The sequence below is a fragment of the Crotalus tigris genome, unplaced genomic scaffold, assembly GCF_016545835.1.
Source record: "Crotalus tigris isolate CLP2741 ecotype Arizona unplaced genomic scaffold, ASM1654583v1 scf7180000017568.12009008, whole genome shotgun sequence".
NCBI lineage: Eukaryota > Metazoa > Chordata > Lepidosauria > Squamata > Viperidae > Crotalus > Crotalus tigris.
In genome coordinates this window covers 7,730,879-7,746,358 of record NW_024096478.1, presented here as the reverse complement: position 1 = coordinate 7,746,358, position 15,480 = coordinate 7,730,879, and the positions used below count along the sequence as shown (strand labels likewise).

Below are 15,480 nucleotides of genomic sequence, written 5' to 3'. Positions count from 1 at the left end.
ATTTTTAAAAACTGCCTAAGTATTACAAGCAAGCTCTTTCCTTATTCAAACAACCTATTTATTATCTTTAGAAATTGATTAAGAGCTCAAATGAGTCTATGGGAGTGGGTAGTTCTAATTTAAATAAATTTAAATAAATAATAAGGGGCCTGGCTTATTCAAAAGAATGTTTTACTTCACAGCTGCAATTAAACTCATTTTATTCTAAACAATATTTTTTACCAAAATCTAATTATGAAGACTTTGCTTATCCCAAATTGTATTATTTATATGTATTTCTTGAGCATTGAAGAAATGGCTTCCAGACTGGCAAACTCAGTTATTAATGTTTTGTTTGGTTGGATCTATTCATTTAAGAGGCTTAAGAAATAAAATTCATGCTTTAAGGAAAGAGCAAAAATCAATAAGTGTAACCTTGCACATCATGTATTACACAATGTGTCTAAGTCATGGCTCTATTTCTGTCACGTTAGTAAGTCTGAGCTAAGAAAATCTAATCACTAACATATATACATGTTTTGCAAGAGGCTTCCACTAAAGTATTTGGGGAGGCTGCCAGTGACAATAGAATTAGTTATTGTTTTCATATATTTAAAAACAGATTAGTAAAACACTGTTGAACTGAGTACAATCACAATGTTTCAGAAGTGATTTACTGCATTTACTGCTTATTCCAATTACAAAGATTCATTTGTACCCTTCAGCCTCAGTCCTGTTTCTTTCATTTCCTTTTTGCAGCAACTCTCCTTCATTACAGCTGAACAACTAAAATAAGTTAGGAAGACAAATGTAGTTTGTTTACAATTAGGACTAGGAATTACTTTTATCTGTTTTAATTCCAGCTGCTCAGTTTCAATTCTTGGTCTGTTTTCATCTGCACAAAAATTCAGCAGTCTTCTCTAGAATGGAATCTCCATTACAGATTATGTAAAGATATTTACAAAGACTACTTGGTTTTAAGAAGAATCTCTTTGCTGAGACCAAGAATCTACTCTATGGGATACATAGTGGAGTATTCATAAACTTAAATGTTCCCCTCTCCATGACTACTAATTGGACTTGTGCACTCAGGTAGAGAGACTATCGTGACATGGTACCTCCAGCATCAAACTGTTGCAAGTGGCTTAGAAGGACACTATGGTCAATGACATGTAACACCTCTGGGATGTTTAATAAACCCTAGAGACATGCATTCTTCCCATCTATAGCTTGAAAAATATTTCATCCGAGTGATCATGTTGTTTCTTGATCTTGATGGATCTGAACCAGAAAGGATCTAAACAGGTATTTGAAGATCTCAGACCTTGATCACAGATGGATCACAGAGATGCTAGAGGGATAGATAAACAGTGGCTACTCATATACTGTACATATTTAATCATAAATTATTTCAAGCCAAAATAGATGTGAAAAAAATATCTCAGTGTAGCATAGCTTCATATCTACAATGTTTGTTTTGAATGGCTACATATTCAAAGAGATTTATTATTGGGGGGGGGGAATTATGTTTCTGCAAAAGGCTGTTGAACTTTGCAATCATAAAATGTCAGTCACATAGATATACGAGTATCTCTAAGTAGATCAGAGGAAAAGTCTATTTCTCCTCATTTCTGTTTTCCAGATACTACTGTAGATGTCAAAAAATCATAAACAGATCTTTTAATACAAAAGAATGAAACTATTAATGTTCTTTCATGAAATAATACATAATTCTTCTGTTAGAATTTTCCAGGACTTTGCTAGAGAATGGCTTTACATTGTTAAACTAATGACAATCCTCTCAAACATAAGCAACTGTTTCTGACCTTAGTCATTATCTCCCTTGCCTTTCCAAATTGCTAAATGTATTGTAGACATTAACAGGGATTAAATGAATGAGCAAGATGGGATGGAAGGAAAGCAGAAAGGCATTTATATTTCACAAAGAGTCTTCCCAGATTGTAGAAGGTTGTAGTGCTGTGGTGGCGAACCTATGGCACACGTGCCACAGGTGCTGTCGCCCCAATCCTAGGCCTTCAGTCCCATTCATGAGCAACCTGCATCAATACCCGCGCAGGGTAAGGTTGCCGAGCCCACCCCTGCCTCCCCCAAGCATTTTTTTACTAACCTGCCTTTCAGCTGCATTCTGTTTCTCCATTCGCTTCTCAGCCTTATTTTTTTTTTTACCGATAGTCCTACAAACATGTGGTGAAGGCTGAGAAGCGAATGGAGAAATAGAATGCAGCTGAAAGGCAGGTTCGTAAAAAAAAACACTTGGGGGAAGTGAGGGTATCTGGGCAGGGGTGGGAGCAGCAACCTTACCCTGCATGGTGGCAGGAGGGTGGGGCCCGTGCTTTTCCCATGCCAGGCCAGCCCCTGCAGCCCCAGGGTGGCCGTGCTGGGCGGCGGTGGGCAGGGTGTTGAGGTCAGGGCTGGCAGGCCGACCAAAGCAGCAGGTGGAGCATGGAGGCTCGGGGAGGAAGGGTGCTGAAGTGGGCGGTTGGGTCATTGGCAAGAGCAACGTGTCTGAGCAAAAACCTCAGAACAAGCAGGGCAGGTAAGGAAAGAAATCCTTGTTCCCCCCCAGAAATTGCCTTTCTTTTCTTACCTGACTCCCAGCCCTGTGCCATTTCTCCTTTGCAATCCGCCGCCTCTGCCATGTGCAAGGAAACAAAGGAAGTTTTTTTTGGGGGGGGAGGTCAATCAATCAATTCCAACTTCTCGTGAAAGATCGCAAAGTTGGAATTGATTGACTGACCTGGACTGACACCCTAGATCAGATTTCCCCAACCTTTTGGGCACCAGGGACCGGTTCCATGGGAAAAGGTTTTTCTGCGGATTGGAGAGTGTGTGGTTTTGTGTGCTGCCTGCATCTCATGGATGCGGTTTGCTTGTTTGCGCGGCCCAGTTGCTGGCATGCCACAGCCTGGTACCGGTCCACAGACCGCGGGTTGGGGATCCCTGCCCTAGATGATAGGCTCAAGATCCAGAGGGCTCTTGACAGACTTGAACACTGGGCCCTATGTAACAAAATGCAACTCAATGTAGAGAAAAATAAAGTCTTACACTTAGGCAAGAAAAACCAAAAGTGCACATACAGATTAGATGAAACATGGCTTAAAAGCAGTAACTATGAGAGGGATTTTGGAGTCCTAGTAGATAATCAATTAAATATGAGCCAGCAGTGTGAGCAGCAGCCAAACATGACAATGCGATCAAGATCACATGAGGTACTAATAGCACTCTAGAAACCTTAGTAAGACCACATCTAGAATACTGCATCCAGTTTTGGTCACAACACTATAAAAAAGATGTTGAAACTTTAAAAAGAGTCTAAGAAGAGCAACAAATATGATTAGGGACCCGGAGGCTAAAACATATGAGGAACGGTTGCAAGAAGTGGGCATGGCTAGTCTAGTGAAGAGAAGGAACAGGGATGAGATGACATGATAGCAGTGTTCCAATATTTGAGGGACTGTCACAGAGAGGAGGGGGACAATCTATTTTCCAAAGCAGCCAAAGGCCAGACAAGGAAAAATGGATGGAAACTGATCAAGGAAAGATTCAACCTAGAAATAAGGAGAAATTTTCTGACAGTGAGAACAATCAACCAGTGGAACAGCTTGTCGTCAGAAGTTGTGGATGCTTTATCATTGGAGGCTTTCAAGAAGAGACTGGACTTCAAAAAGAGACTTGTCAGAAATGGTAAAGTGTCTCCTGCTTGAGGAGGGGGTTGGACTAGATGACCTACAAGGTCCCTTCCAACTCTGTTATTCTGTATAAACAATAGGCAACTTGGTTAAAAATGTCATCATGGTATATATTCCCAGTTTAATATATTGAAAGATTTGGGGCATCCATGACCAGTAAATCTTACTAGCACCAATCCACATGGGCAGAAAGTACAAGAAAAGGCTGGGTGCAGAGATGTTGACTCATTACATCATTCCTTCATTTATTGTTCTATAAAATAGATTCCAGGAAGCCTAAAATCAGCCATTAGGTTTCTTCAACTGGCTGAGAACAGAAGGTTCTGCCTGTTAAAGAAACCAGGTGGTCAGTTCCGGTCAATAGATGCAGGAGAACCCAGATGGCCAGCACTGATGAAATGAAATTCTCTCTAATTTAGGAGGCAAGTCATTAATAAGTTAATCACATAGCTTAATGAAGTAATGACTCTAGCCCTGATTCTCATGAGGCAGTTATTCCACATGGACAAATGGTATTTAATATGCAAAAAATCCTTCCTGTGTTTTATATACTGAAATGTAATCATGTACATAAAGTATATTACTATCAGTGTGTCAATAGAAAAGGGTATTTACTGAATTAATAAAGGTGTTATCAGATTAAATCACATCCCAAATATTCAAAGAAAATAGGTAGATAAATGAGAAGAATATGCTTATTTTATATGCTTGTGTATAATATTTGTAGAATAATATTATTTCTGTTCTATTGTAATTGGGAGACAAAGTGCAGCCGTATTTTTATATATATTATGCTGAATAAAAGAATTTTGCTGTAGCTCCTATTTGGTATCCTAGAAATTCTAGCATCATGCATACAAGTATTATAAAGAATATCAGCTGCTGCCATGTACTAAATTGTCATTTATTGCTGTCACAGCTGCTTCCTGTCATTATTGAACAAACTGGCACAATTCCAAAGATCAGCTCATTTTTTTTATTATTTTTCAGACCAATGGATCTCAAAAATTTCACCAGAGATAGCACTTTGTTTCAAAGAAACAGAATATGGGAGTGCAGATGTATCCCTCTCCATCCCTACTTTTCATTCTGCAAATCTTCCTCCTCCACTATTAATTCAGGGAAATGTTATACAGTGGACCTGGAACAGGATCACTAAAGATCCTTCCTTGGGAGAAAGTTTTCCCCAGCAGAGAAAAAAAAAAATCAGATTCAGATGGAGAACTGAAAAATGAGGAAATATCACATGCAGAAAAAAATACCTTCCTGCTCTTTTAACGCTGTGTTACTTTTAAATAAAACTTAAATAAATAAATTTATTTATTTTAATAAAATGTGTAAGTTAGAAAAACTGCTATCGGACTTCTCCTAACTTGCTAGCAAAAACTAACATGACTTTCCTCCTATTATACTGTATCTTCAATGTACATGAATCTCTTGTGACTTCTTTAAAAGGTTACTTTGCCTAAAATGGAAGGATTTTACAAACACAAGATATTTGCCACTCTAGGAACCATCAAATGGCAAATCTATCAGTGGAATTGTTCTGTAATGGTAGGAAAAATATAGATATAGCTAATATATCTCCACCATCAAAATCTGTTTTAGTAATATTTTAGCCATAGTAGAATATTAGAACTAGTTTCTTATGCTGAATTTCAGCATTCCTTTAGAGAATAATTTCAAAATTAGAAGAAATTTGCTGAAAAGGCGATGCCTTTTAACTGAGGGTCAAGACTCAAAAGGAACCTAAGTTGATAGCAGAGAGCACCAAGCCCATAATAGAAAGCCCTTGACATATACAAGCAGATAAATCCCACTGAAGCAGCAGACGTTCTTGAGAATGCAGTCACAATTCTGGAGGAATAAATCACTGCTTTTGGCAAACTGGTACTGTGAATTTCAATTACATACCTCAGTGCTTAAGATGGGTTTGACAATTAGTTACAATGGCTTGTCAGCTCCTGCTAAGACACAAGCAACAGAGCCTTTTTCACAGACTACTTTCACAAGTAACATTTGCCTAGGGTAATGAGGCAGGAGTAAAAGAGAGAAAGAAGGGCAGGAGATCTGGCAGGACATTTTTAAACTTAGTCTTAAAATTGCTCACCAACTTCTAATTTTACTTTGGAGAATGGGGTGGTTACTACCAGTGACAAGCCTCCAGGCATGCCACACTATATCTGCTCCCAGGTGAAGTATCTAACCCACATTTTCTGGCATAATAAAATCATAGAAGCATAAAGTTGGAAGGCGCCATTTAGATTCCAGAGCCTAATACCAGCTGAATAATGGATCACTTTTCCATTGTTAATCAAAATTCAGCACTTGCCTTTAGGATGAAAGCCTTCCTTTTTGTAAAAATGATTTGTCGGTATTCAAGGCTATTGTACTTATCACTTTTCCATTTAGCAGCCTTTGATGTGTTAGTCCTTGGAGAAGGAAACCCACTCTTGGATGAATGGCTATTCCTTCTAGGCCTGCTTTCTATGATATAGGATGTCAAACCTTGTGGGGAACTAATAGGCTGTCTGGTATTCTTGAAGAAAGAATGGGAAATAACTTCCATTCTTGGAAGTGCTACTGTCCCCATATTATCCTCTCACTTGTAACTCTTTTGTTTATTGTAGTAATGTGACTAAGTGCAATATTGGAAGAATATGAATAGGCAGTATAATGTTTTGAAAGTCATCTGAAGTTTGCGTTTATTGCAGCCAATGGTCACTCCTGTGTGACAATAATACATGAAACAACATAAAAAGCACAATCCCTTTCTGCGATCATAAAACCCTAAAATTAAGGCAATATTTTTCTGCATTAAGCAATGACAGCTCTAAGGAGGAGAGCTACAGCTCATGAAAGTTTATGTCTTAAATAACATTTGTAGGTTGGAAAAGGTGCTACCTGCCAGGGGCCATTAAGAGCAAAGCTAGTACCTTGTAATATTACAAGATACTAGCTTGTGATGTTACTTGTAATAAATGAGAGCAAACATTTTGGCCTTTTTTATGTTTTGGACATCGGGAGGTTTTAAGACTCCAAAAAGTAAGCACACACATAAAACCCAAGTATAATAAGCATGAAGGTTTTGGAGGGTTGGGGATTTTAAAGGTATGCCAGATATTTTGAGCTTCTGTAATGATTAATACTCTCAAATTTTCCCTAAAATTAAAAAAAGAAAACAAATTTTCCCCCAACCAATTGTTGGGTATCCAGCTTATATATTTCACTCCTTATGCAGAATAAACACCTACTAACGAAGACAGGCAGAGCTGATTTTTAGTATAGAGTAAGCATTGCATGTAGAACAGTTCTCTACGGCCTTCTTTTAAATTTGCATTTTGCTGAAAAGTATGGATTGTAAGAAACAAGCGCAAAATAAAATACACATTTCTTTGCTCCTACCTGTCTAATGAAATACAGCACAGATGAAGAATTGATGCAGTAGTGAGGAGGACATCAAGAGAAGTGCGAACCAAACAGAACATCCTTCCATAAATCCAGTTATCCTGAACCAGCTCAATCGCGCCAAATGGCATCACCAAAACAGATACTAGCAAGTCAGCAAAGGCGAGAGAGACTATGAAATAATTGGTCTTGATTCTCCTGTAAAATGAAATATACAAGCATTGATCCTCAAGTATTAGGCAATAATTAGTTCTGAATTGAAAACTGTTTCATCATTTACTGTGTTAGTTCTGTATTAATCAAATGCATGTTTTGTTTAATATTTGTTTATTCATAAAAATTGCTCCAAAAACATGAAAATTATCTAATTTTACCCTAGTCATCCATATAGAACTGATTTATATTTTAGTACTTTTTCAATTTTAACAAGCTCATCTCAAACCCTTTTTAAAATAATTTTCATTAGCAACCATGGTCAGAAAACATATTACGTAAAACTATAATTTATTCATCAAAATGATGCATTTTAATTAACATTCTGATAGTAACTTGATTTCATACATTTTGAAGCATCTTATTGTATTGTTTAAAAGCATTTGTGAATATGGTGGTATAAAACTGTTTTCTGGTCCTGAATGTGATCATTACTTATGCATGAGAAAATTTTTATTTTAGTATTTGCCGAGCATTATAGACAATATAGAGTTTGGTATAGTGGTTAAGGCACCAAGTTAGAAATCAGGAGACTGTGAGTTCTAGTCCCACCTTGGGCACAAAGCTAGCAGGATGATCTTAGATCGGCCACTGCCTCTCAGCCGTAGGAAGAAGCTTTTTCTTGACAAAGCTTTTCAAACACTTTTGAAAAGCTTTGTCAAGAAAATTGCAGGGACTTGTTCAGCCAGATTCCAAGAATTGGACATGATTGAACAGAAGAAATAAAAATGATCAATATATTACAGATTCATTAGAATTTAGAATTAGTATTTAAATTGCAGTAACAATATAAAGTTTGCAGACTCGGAAGCTTTAGTTAGAATCAAAAGATATGTAGATTGATGGCAGGAAGAGATGTCTCAACAAAGAATCTTGTTTGTAGTTTTCTCTGCAACTGTCGCAACTATGAATTGAGAACCTTGCCATTCAAGTATTTCCACTTTTGAAATATATAATAAAGCTTTCCTTCTATATCAGTACACAATGGACTACTCATTTCCTTACTATAATGTTAACTGCTACCTTGAAGGCTTGGAGCATTAGACTATACTGCACACACAAAAAAGAAAAGAAAATCTAGCAATTTTTGTTCCTCTACAGCAGCTATGTACTTCTGTTCTTGAAGCACTATAATATTTGTTTTGAATGTAACTGTCCTAGAATAAAAAAAATTATTAAATTGGCAATCTAATTAAATAAAAATGCTTGACATAAATAAACATACCTGTTTGGAGTTAATTTGCCTGTGTCTCTCTATGTGTACATCACAGTACATCGTACTGTATGTACATCATACAAAAGGCCGGGTTGGATGAATCAGAAGCCAGAATTAAGATTGCTGGGAGAATCTCAACAACCTCAGATATGCAGACAACACCACTTTAGTAGCAGAAAGTGAAGAGGAACTGATGAGGGTGAAAGAGAAGAATGCAAATGTTGGCTTAAAACTCAACATTAAAAAAGCTAAAATCATGACATCTGGTCCCATCACTTCCTGGGAAATAGAAAGGGAAGAAATGGAAGCAGTGACAAATTTTATTTTTGGGGGGCTCCAAGATTAACTGCAGATGGTGACTGCAGCCCTGAAATTAAAAGACGCTTGTTCCTTGCGAGAAAAGCTATGGCAAACCTAGACAACATATTAAAAAGCAGAGACGTCACCTTGCTGCAAAGGTCCATATAGTTAAAGCTATGGTTTTCCCAGTAGTAATGTATAACTGAGAAAGTTGGACCATAAGAAACTGAAGAATTGATGCTTTCAAACTGTGGTGCTGGAGAAGACTTTTAAGAGTCCCTTGGACTGCAAGGAGATCAAATCAGTCAACCCTAAAGGAAATCAATCCTGACTGTTCTTTGGAAGGACAGATACTGAAGCTGAAGCTCAAATACTTTGGCCACCAAATTAGAAGAGAGGACGCACTATAAAAGACCCAAGATGTTGGGAAAGATTGAAGGAAAAAGGAGAAGGGGATGGCAGAGGATGAGATGGTTAGGTAGTGTCATCAACACAATGAACATGATTTGGGCAAATTCCAGGAGACAGTGTAGGACAGAGAGACCTGGTGTGCTATAGTCCATGGGGCCATGAAGTCAGACAAGACTTAGGGAAAGAACAAAAACGGTGTGTGTAAAGAATAAAAAGAGATATCCTATTTCAATCCTTACTTGAAGGATTACTTACTATTCCTTACTATATTTGAAGAAATATAATCATTTCACATATATTCTCTATTGCTGATTGATATTTATTTTCTTTCATACTTTAAAATGTTTTACACACTGGTTATATATTAAATAGCTTTAATAAAACAACAATGTTCTTCAAATAGTTATGATCAAAAACAGCAAACAAAGCATATATTATTTATTCAAGTGAAGCAAGATTTTTTTTGCTATGAAGATTTGTGTGGCGGAACAGAAGCAAAATAAAAATAAAAACTGAACACATATTAGTGATAAGAAATGGTATAATTATCTATTATAATGCTTTAATTAACCAAGCTTGAAAACAAGATTTGTTAAAAATGAAAATCTAATGCTTCAAAAAAAAAAAAAAAATAGTTGGATTTCAGGTTTTTGTTCTTTCCTTTAAATTAAGAAATCTTTCTAACAGGTTAATAAATGTTAATTAAATCTGAAAGATATATATTACCTGGAAGGCATCTATAGGACACTAGTTTCTCTCTAAATTATTTTTAAATAAAAATCTCTAAAACATAATCAAATTAAAAGGGGTATGGCGCCTAATAGTTACCAAGGCAATTGTGGCTCAGAACAGTGATTTCAAAGACTCAGGAATTAAATTTTTCCAGTTGTTTTATTTTTCTTGTTTTTAAATGCCTAATTGTATTTAGTACATCAAACTTTTCTTTGAATAATGTATTCACATCTTTAAAACTTTCATTGTTCTCTCTTAAGTCTACATTTTTTATGTAGACAGCAGAGGTCAAAGTAAAAACTCTAATCCAGTGGTTCTCAACCTTTTCTTCATCACCACCACCAATTTTAAATACCTTTTGTGGCAAAAGACCATGGCCATGGACCCTCACCCCAAGATTTAAGATTTAAACTATAACATTTCTTCAAGCCTTCACAGACCTCCTGTGGACCACAGGTTGAGAACCACTGCTCTAATCCTACTAAAAGATTTCACTTAAGAACATCATACAGCATATTCAATCAAATCAATCAATTCTTTGAAAGGAGCTCAGCATATCACTTCAGTTATTAAATTTTTTTGGCTAAGATCCAAGTGCAGCTGCTTTTTGGAGTCAGTTGGGCCCCTACAGAACATTCCTTCTTTTGGAAAGAATTCAGTTTAAATTTTTGAGACTGATTTCTTCAATCATCTTGTTGCATTTCAAACTTGGTCCTTCCCCATGAAATTGGGCTGCTTCTGCCTGGATTTTCATCTTCTATTGGCTTAAGCTCTTTTTTTTCCAGCTGACTTGGCCCCTTTAATTATGATTGACAGTTTCCTGGTGCCAAACTACAAGTCTGTGGCTTTTCATGGCCTGTTATCACTTTGAGGGGCTATGAATGCACAGAATGCACAGAAGCTGGTCTCAAGCAGCAGACCATAGATTAATAACTTCAATCAAACTTTCCACTTCTATCAAAAAAAACCTTCTTGAGCCACTCTGCACATCTTCTCCAACCAGCTAACAACCCACATAATGATCCAAAATTCAGAAGTTATTTATCCTTCCAACAGCCATTACTGAAAGAAGATACCAAAAGAACCCCTTTGAACAGAGACTGTGCCTTGCTCCACAATGACAAAAAGCTTAACAAAAAATGATCCTGAGAAAGTTTAAAATGGCTTAACAGTCTAGTTAACTTTGAAATAACAATATTTTTACTAAAGTGTTTTTAAAATAATTACATAAATAGAGTAATAACTTCATTAGAATTGTTTAGACTTCTAATAGAAGGATAATCAGTGGACTTTGGAAAATAAAGAGATAAACCATGTAACCATAGAATTACAGAACATCAGAAGGGATTGAATATTTAAGGGCTAGAGAAAGCTGAAAAGGAAGGAGGAGGAGGAGGAGGAGGAGGAGGGGAGAGGGGGACAAAATGGGATCAAAGATATGGATGGAGAATATCCATATTGAAGAACAATATTTCAATATCAAATTAAGAGTTAACAATGTCAGAATACTATGTAAGAGCAAAGAATACAAAATTGACTTGTTTGATGAAGGAGGAAGGTAATAAGTATTTTTATAAAATATTGTAAACCCTTTATGAGTTTTTTGCTGACGCTTTTACATGACACTAACATATGCAAGGACTCACCTCAGTTGCCTATCCCTGCATACAGCAACCATCACCAGCAGATTCCCCAGGATAGCCATAAGAATAACTGCTGAAATAAAAGTGAGCAGTGTAATCTTCTCTGCCACGCCAAATCCTTCAGTTGAGCTGTAAAAAAAAAAAAAAGGTACAGATGTAAATCCTCAAGAATATAAATAGGCAGTGCCATATTGGTTTGGTTATTCAGAGTCTCTGTACATAATTGAGCTTCTTCATCTGCAAAAACTACACTAACTTCCAACAACTAATGGTTGTAAATAAACATAATTTACAGGGAAACTGGTCTACTTACAGGGTTAAAAGTAACAAAAACAAACGCTACATGTAAAGTGACCAATCCCCAACACCACACCTATTTTATAGTTCAAAACTTCAGGACCAATGTTTAAGTCATTTTTTGTAATTAATTTTTCAACCTATACTAAAAAAATGGTATTCAATTAATTAATTATTAATTAATTAATTAATTAAATTTATATACCTTGGGTTTTTTTAAAACAAGTTGTTCAGATATATACTTTTCTGACCAAAAATATAGAACTGTCAATACCTATCTGATGATGTTATCTGGGCTGGAAAATTACTGTAAGATAATTCCCTGCTTAGTTCCCAGTCAATCCCTATATCGATCAGAGCAAGCACACTCACCACAAATAAAATCTCACTTTTTCTTCATCCATTTCTTGTGGTGCTGGGACAATTAGTTGAAGCTGATAATAGGAGATTATACAAAGAAAACAAGTTGTACCTTAGTAAAGGCCATTGCCAATATGTTGGATAGGATTGCAAACCAAATCCCTCAAATCAAATGTTTTAACAAATCAATATTTTGCATGAATTCTCTTCAAAAGGAAGCCATATGCAAAGTTGTGATTACCATGCCTACATAAGCATTTTCCAGGAATAAGCACTAGCCTATATTGGGAATATTGGTCTCAATCAAACTCTGGAAATTCATGTTAATGGTTATATTACAACAACTACAAATTTGCATGTAAGAAAAGTGCCATCCCATCCCATACAGGTCGAGCTCCTCATTCTGCTCAACTGATCACATGAACCTCTGTTTTTGTTTGTTTATTTGTATTTTGGATTAAGCTTTAATATTCTTTCCCAAGATCTCCACAGCTTTCTTGGAATATGACTGAAAAATGAGAGTCCCTGTAGCAATATATTTAGGTGTTGCAGCCATGTTGTGATACTGGGATATGAACATTCTGTTGAAGTCAGGAAAACAGAAATCTTTGAAGCAAGCGACTCAACTTGACAGTCTTGGATCCTTCATAGCCAAGGCAGAATGTAGTTCAAACTATACTTGTCTTTTCCATCATATCAACAGTCTTCAATGTACTTTGCTTGGTAAGCAAAAAAAGAAAAAATGGTATCTATTGTATAAGGAAGTCATCTTGCCATGAAAGAATGTCCAGAGAGAACCAACCTAAATTCTGGGAAATTAGGTGCAATTCCTAATTGTATTAATTATTGAATCTTTAAGTAAGAAGAAACTGGAACATATTAAACCATAATTGAGTATGCATTAATGAATTATTATAGACACTGTTGAATAAAATAAAAATGTTAATTTGGCCTGCTATAATTCTGAGATGAACAATTATATTTGTATAACAATTAATATTCAATCATTATTAAGTGATCATATTCTTTGGGAGGGAATAACGTTCACCTTTTCTTTATAGAATAATGCATTCTTCCAACTGTTCTATCATCCATTCATAAGTTGATAATGATAAATTTACACAGTAGCAATTCATTAAATCCTATTTTGATAATCTATATTTAGCTGCAAAAATGTAAAGGTTTTTTCATTGTTAGTGTCAAAGGAATTTAAATAGTTCATTTTGCAATGTGGTACATTATTTCTACTGTTTCCTTTCTAACACAAAATTGCCTAAGGTGAATTTACAGCAGCATACTCATACTGGCTAACTAAAGCCTGCATTGTAACAGATTATTTTCCAGAAAGAAAATTATTGCCCACAGTTATATTTTAAAACACTTTCCTAAGAGTTTAAATGCAAAGCAAAATCCTATGCTATATATAAGCACAAGTGTAACATATTTGAAAATACTAACTTTCAATCTGGGAGATCCAGATTTAATTGGCCACACAGCTACAAAGGGCATTGAATAAATATGTGAATTTAAAGTATAGTATATGGGTTTTCTATAATTTAGAATGTTTAAATTATACACATTATTAGGTTATGCATGTAATAATTTTAATTGCACATAATTTACAAAAAAAGTGAAATCATAAAAACAGTGGGCATATGGTCGTGATGGTATCATGGAAACTGCTTTATTTTCTTACTTGAGCAGTTTGTGATATGTTCCAAAGTCAGCCTTGGTCATGTCTTTGCTGTGATAATTGAGCTCTTCCCCCTCCCTGTACCAATAAAAAAATCAAATTGATTTCTAGCCACTCCATCTGGTAATGTCCATGTATATAGATGCTGTTTGCTTTTTGGAAGACTTTATTACCTATTTATATATTTATTGGATTTGGGGGCTATTTGACTCTGAGATGATTCTGAATGGTCTGCATTCAAGGAAAGGAGACAATAAAACAGAAAAAAAGCATATATGGCCAGAAAAAAACACAACTTATCAAGAAAGCAGTAACTATCACGGGATCAACTGCTACCCTAATCTTAGGCCTGGGAAGAAAGCCAGATCTTCAAAATGTTCTGAAATAACTGAAAGGGTGGATCTTAGGGGGATATTGTTCCAGGGAATAGGCACTGCAAAATCAATGGGTTTGCAGAAACTGATAAGTCATTCTCATTTCTCTTTCTTAGGTCATATAGCTGAACTATGTTTTCTTTCTTTTTATGACAATTTTTGTCATTCCAATATCCAGCTCCAAATGGCATAACTTGTTTGAATGTTCTGTTGAGTTCAGATTCAACTAGACCATAAAACCCATTAACCTGGCGAACATAAACATGGATGAATTTCAAACTAAAGGGATTGTCCACAAAATCTAATTGATATTATTTGGGCATTGATATTTTTTTGTAGACTTCCTGACTATGAAAAAAACACCATTCATTCTTTGTTCTTTATGTCCTAAGTAGTAAACAATATGATCTTTTGATTGAAAAATCTGATGTGCAATCCAATCCATTTCAATTTTCTGATGCATAAAATGTCAATATGTAGTTGATATGTTTCATTTTACATTGTCTTGCGCTTTCCGTTGCTCATGCTTCTTACATTTCATGGTCCCACTTGAAATTCTATTCTATCAGCGTCAGGTTTTCATCATTTGACATTATATCATCAATCATGGCATAAGTATTTTTTCCATGTGGTCTTCTTGGTAGCATATAGAAATGGTTTACCATTATTTTCTCCCATATACCATGAAATGATCCTTTTTCATGGTTAATCAGAATGATAATCATGATAATCCTTTTCTTCCTATGTTATTGCTGCCAACGTAAGCGCCTGCTTGATTTAGCTGGATAGTTGGTACAATTTTCATATCTTGGATGATTTTGCTGGGGGTATGTACACTTGGCATTCTTCACTAATCTCCACAGGTGTAAACTCCCTCGTCCATGATGAAGCCACAGCAAAATTTTGGGGGATTTTTTAAATTACTATCATTCTACAACTACAAATTTTCAGGATAAAATGTTTTTGCATTTCTTCAGGGCTCTGGTCCACTTTAATAGCCCATCATCATTTAGTAGCTTCTAGTCATAAGTCTCTTCTATTAATAGATGGAATGCATGGAGAGTCTTCCAATACTTGAAGGGCTGCCACAAGGAATAATGGGCCAACCTACTTACCAAAGTACCTGTAGGCAGCACAAGAAACA

The 15,480-nt window shown here is 35.8% G+C and overlaps 1 protein-coding gene across 8 annotated transcripts in view; it reads right to left on the bottom strand.

Annotated features, from left to right (window-relative positions):
* Nucleotides 1-15,480, bottom strand: part of HTR4 (5-hydroxytryptamine receptor 4) — a 238,347-nt gene that overhangs the window by 112,622 nt on the left and 110,245 nt on the right. For all 8 annotated transcript variants that reach the window (XM_039352850.1, XM_039352885.1, XM_039352833.1 and 5 more), the window contains 2 exons: nt 11,616-11,741; nt 7,095-7,295 (listed from right to left, as the gene is read on the bottom strand). In XM_039352850.1, the coding sequence (XP_039208784.1) occupies nt 7,095-7,295; nt 11,616-11,741 (327 nt within the window). The remainder of the gene's footprint in view (nt 1-7,094; nt 7,296-11,615; nt 11,742-15,480) is intronic.